This window comes from Osmerus eperlanus, chromosome 12 (genome assembly GCF_963692335.1).
Source record: "Osmerus eperlanus chromosome 12, fOsmEpe2.1, whole genome shotgun sequence".
In the NCBI taxonomy this organism is placed as follows: Eukaryota; Metazoa; Chordata; class Actinopteri; order Osmeriformes; family Osmeridae; genus Osmerus; species Osmerus eperlanus.
In genome coordinates, this window is record NC_085029.1 from 14,609,982 (window position 1) to 14,612,846 (window position 2,865).

Sequence of the window (2,865 nt, forward strand, 5' to 3'; positions counted from 1 at the left end):
ATGACTGTGGATCAATATCATCAGCTGCAAATATGAGAGTGGTAAGCAACCATTATCGTTGACGCGAAATCATAAACGAGTGTGATCGAAATTCACGACCATTACAACCAATATTTCCCAATTAAAACAAACACTTTTATGTTATTCGATTCATGTCTTGTTTTTCCACTGTAATAATCAGCAGTTGCATTTCTGGGCCTTTCCTTCCGTCCGTGTGTATCTCTCCAGTGCGTCGTGCTGCTCGCAGGTACGGCCTGAGGGAAGCCATGGAAGGGGAGGACTGGACGCTCTACTGGACTGACTGCTCTGTTTCACTGGACAGAGTTATGGACATGAAGCGCTACCAGGTGTCCAGCCAACTCTGCCTTTTCACGAAACCTAGTCGGATCCTTAGTGCTGTTTATTCATCCCCCATCTCATCAGTCGGGGTCAGAGGGCTGAGCGGTTAGGGAATCGGGCTATTAATCAGAAGGTTGCCGGTTTGATTTCCGGCCGTGCAAATGACCCTACTTGCCTCCAGGGGAATGTTTTGTACTACGCTCTGGATAAGAGTGTCTGCTAAATGACTAAATGTTAATGTAAATGTAATCATTCGACTGTTGTTTTTTCAGAAAATCAACCATTTTCCCGGGATGAGTGAGATTTGCCGAAAGGATCTGCTAGCACGAAACATGAATCGCATGCTGAAACTCTTCCCTAAAGAATACAATATCTTTCCCCGAACATGGTGCCTACCTGCAGAGTGAGTTTTAATGTCCGCTGTCAAATTTTCTAAATGAAAGCAGAATCTAATGACTTTTCCTCTCCCTACAGTTACAGTGACTTTCAAGCTTACACCAGGGCCAAAAAACACAAAACGTACATCTGTAAGCCAGACTCAGGTTGCCAAGGACGAGGCATCTTCATCACCAAATCCAGCAAGGACATACGTCCTGGGGAACACTTGATTTGTCAGGTGTACGTTTCCCGAGTAAGATCCTATAAACTCTGACAAACACACCTTACATCCTAACACACTGATCGTTAAGCATTTTGGTGCATCGTTATTCATAATCTACAAACTGATCGCCCACTCATTGTACATGTTTTCTGTTCTAGCCATTCATTATTGACGGCTACAAGTTTGACCTGCGTATCTACGTGTTGGTGACATCCTGTGACCCCTTCCGCATCTTTATGTACAAGGAGGGACTGGCTCGCTTCTGTACCTTCCAGTACAACGAGCCCACCAATGGCAACGTGGTAAAGTTGGTGAACGATACAGTCAAGGCTTTTCACAAACCACAACTTGACACGTTCATTTTTAATTTTTTTATGGTTTTCCAAAATCACAGTTTACAGCAATAACTCTCTGATCTTTCTCCACCACTCATATCTCCTAAAGGAGAATGTCTGCATGCATCTCACTAACTATGCCATCAACAAGAACAGCGAGAACTTTGTCCGTGATGATGACACTGGTAGCAAAAGGTTGGCAGATACAGTACCTCTACCTCAGTCTTATCAAACCGAAGTTTCAACGTTCTTGAGTTTTCATTTCATTTTCTTTTCATTCATGTCATTTTAACTAAAATTATTTTTTTATTTAAAGGAAACTGTCCACACTAAACAAGCACCTCGAGGCAATGTGCTACGACACAGCGAAGATGTGGACCGACATTGAGGATGTGATCATAAAGACCCTAATCTCTGCTCACCCAATCCTCAAGCACAACTACCATACCTGCTTCCCCAACCATGCATCCGGCAGTGCCTGCTTTGAGATCTTGGGCTTCGACGTGCTCCTGGACCACAGACTCCGGCCCTGGCTTCTAGAGGTAAAGAGATGAAGATTACATTCTAAATACATGATGACGAATGGGTATCGAATGGGTCCCATTCGTACTCCCGTTATGATGATCTGTTTATACAGTATGATGGAAATAGAATGTCGCACATTGCATTCTCATGATGCCATCTCCAGCTAGATCATGCCTCTTTTATGTTTATGATATAGTTGGCAATATAGACCCAGGAACTCATGCACAGCATGTGATTCTATATGTTGAATCTGACTGCAGGTGAACCACTCCCCCAGTTTCACCACTGACTCTCGCCTGGACCGGGAGGTGAAGGACGGCTTGCTGTACGACACCCTGGTCCTGATTAACCTGGGGGCCTGCGACCGCCGCAAGATCACAGAGGAGGAGAAGCGACGTGTGAAGGAGCGCCTGCAGCAGAACCGTTCTAGAGAAGCCAGGTGCTCTTCCACCTGGGCATGGTGCTAGGAAATAACATAACGAGAGAATGTCTTGGACGGATGCAAGTTTATAATCGTATCATATATAGCCTTCCAACAAAACACTGGGAACATAGTGTAACGAGTCATGAAACGTGTTGTCACGTGGGTTAAACGAGCCGATGGAAGTCCTGAATGTAATCAGGGGTTGTGTGTTTGGGCCCAGGAGCGAGGAGCTGCGTGTGTCGCAGGCAGCCAGTGTGGAGCAGATGCAGAGGTACGAGGCCAAGCACCAGGGGGGCTTCCGCAGGATCTTCCCCCGCGAGGGTGGGGACAAGTACGAGAAGTACTTCAAACACAGCAGCTCCCTCTTTCAGGAGACGGCGGCCTCCAAGGCCAGAGAGGAGTGTGCCAGGTACTGCGGAAGGACGTTTGGTCACGACTCTACGAGAATGGTGTGACTATCGGTTTAGGTTCTAGGTTTCTAAGTATTAAGCAACCGGCTGAGTGGAGAGAGTTAGCATACACCTCGACAAGGTTTCTTTAAGATATGTACAGCTCAAGTGTGTGTGTGCGTGTGTGTGTGTGTGTGTGTGTGTGTGTACTCAGGCAGCAGCTGCAGGAGCTGCGTCTGAAGAAGGAGCAGA

General features: G+C 46.4%; 1 protein-coding gene across 1 annotated transcript in view; it reads left to right on the forward strand.

The window, feature by feature from the left end:
* The window catches only part of ttll6 (tubulin tyrosine ligase-like family, member 6), a 4,968-nt gene continuing 2,103 nt past the window's right edge, over positions 1-2,865 (forward strand). Inside the window, exons 1-10 of the mRNA XM_062475384.1 lie at positions 1-41; positions 229-347; positions 612-742; positions 814-970; positions 1,099-1,242; positions 1,385-1,470; positions 1,592-1,817; positions 2,061-2,239; positions 2,445-2,633; positions 2,828-2,864. Of these exons, the coding sequence (XP_062331368.1) occupies positions 267-347; positions 612-742; positions 814-970; positions 1,099-1,242; positions 1,385-1,470; positions 1,592-1,817; positions 2,061-2,239; positions 2,445-2,633; positions 2,828-2,864 (1,230 nt within the window). The 5' untranslated portion in view covers positions 1-41; positions 229-266. The remainder of the gene's footprint in view (positions 42-228; positions 348-611; positions 743-813; positions 971-1,098; positions 1,243-1,384; positions 1,471-1,591; positions 1,818-2,060; positions 2,240-2,444; positions 2,634-2,827; position 2,865) is intronic.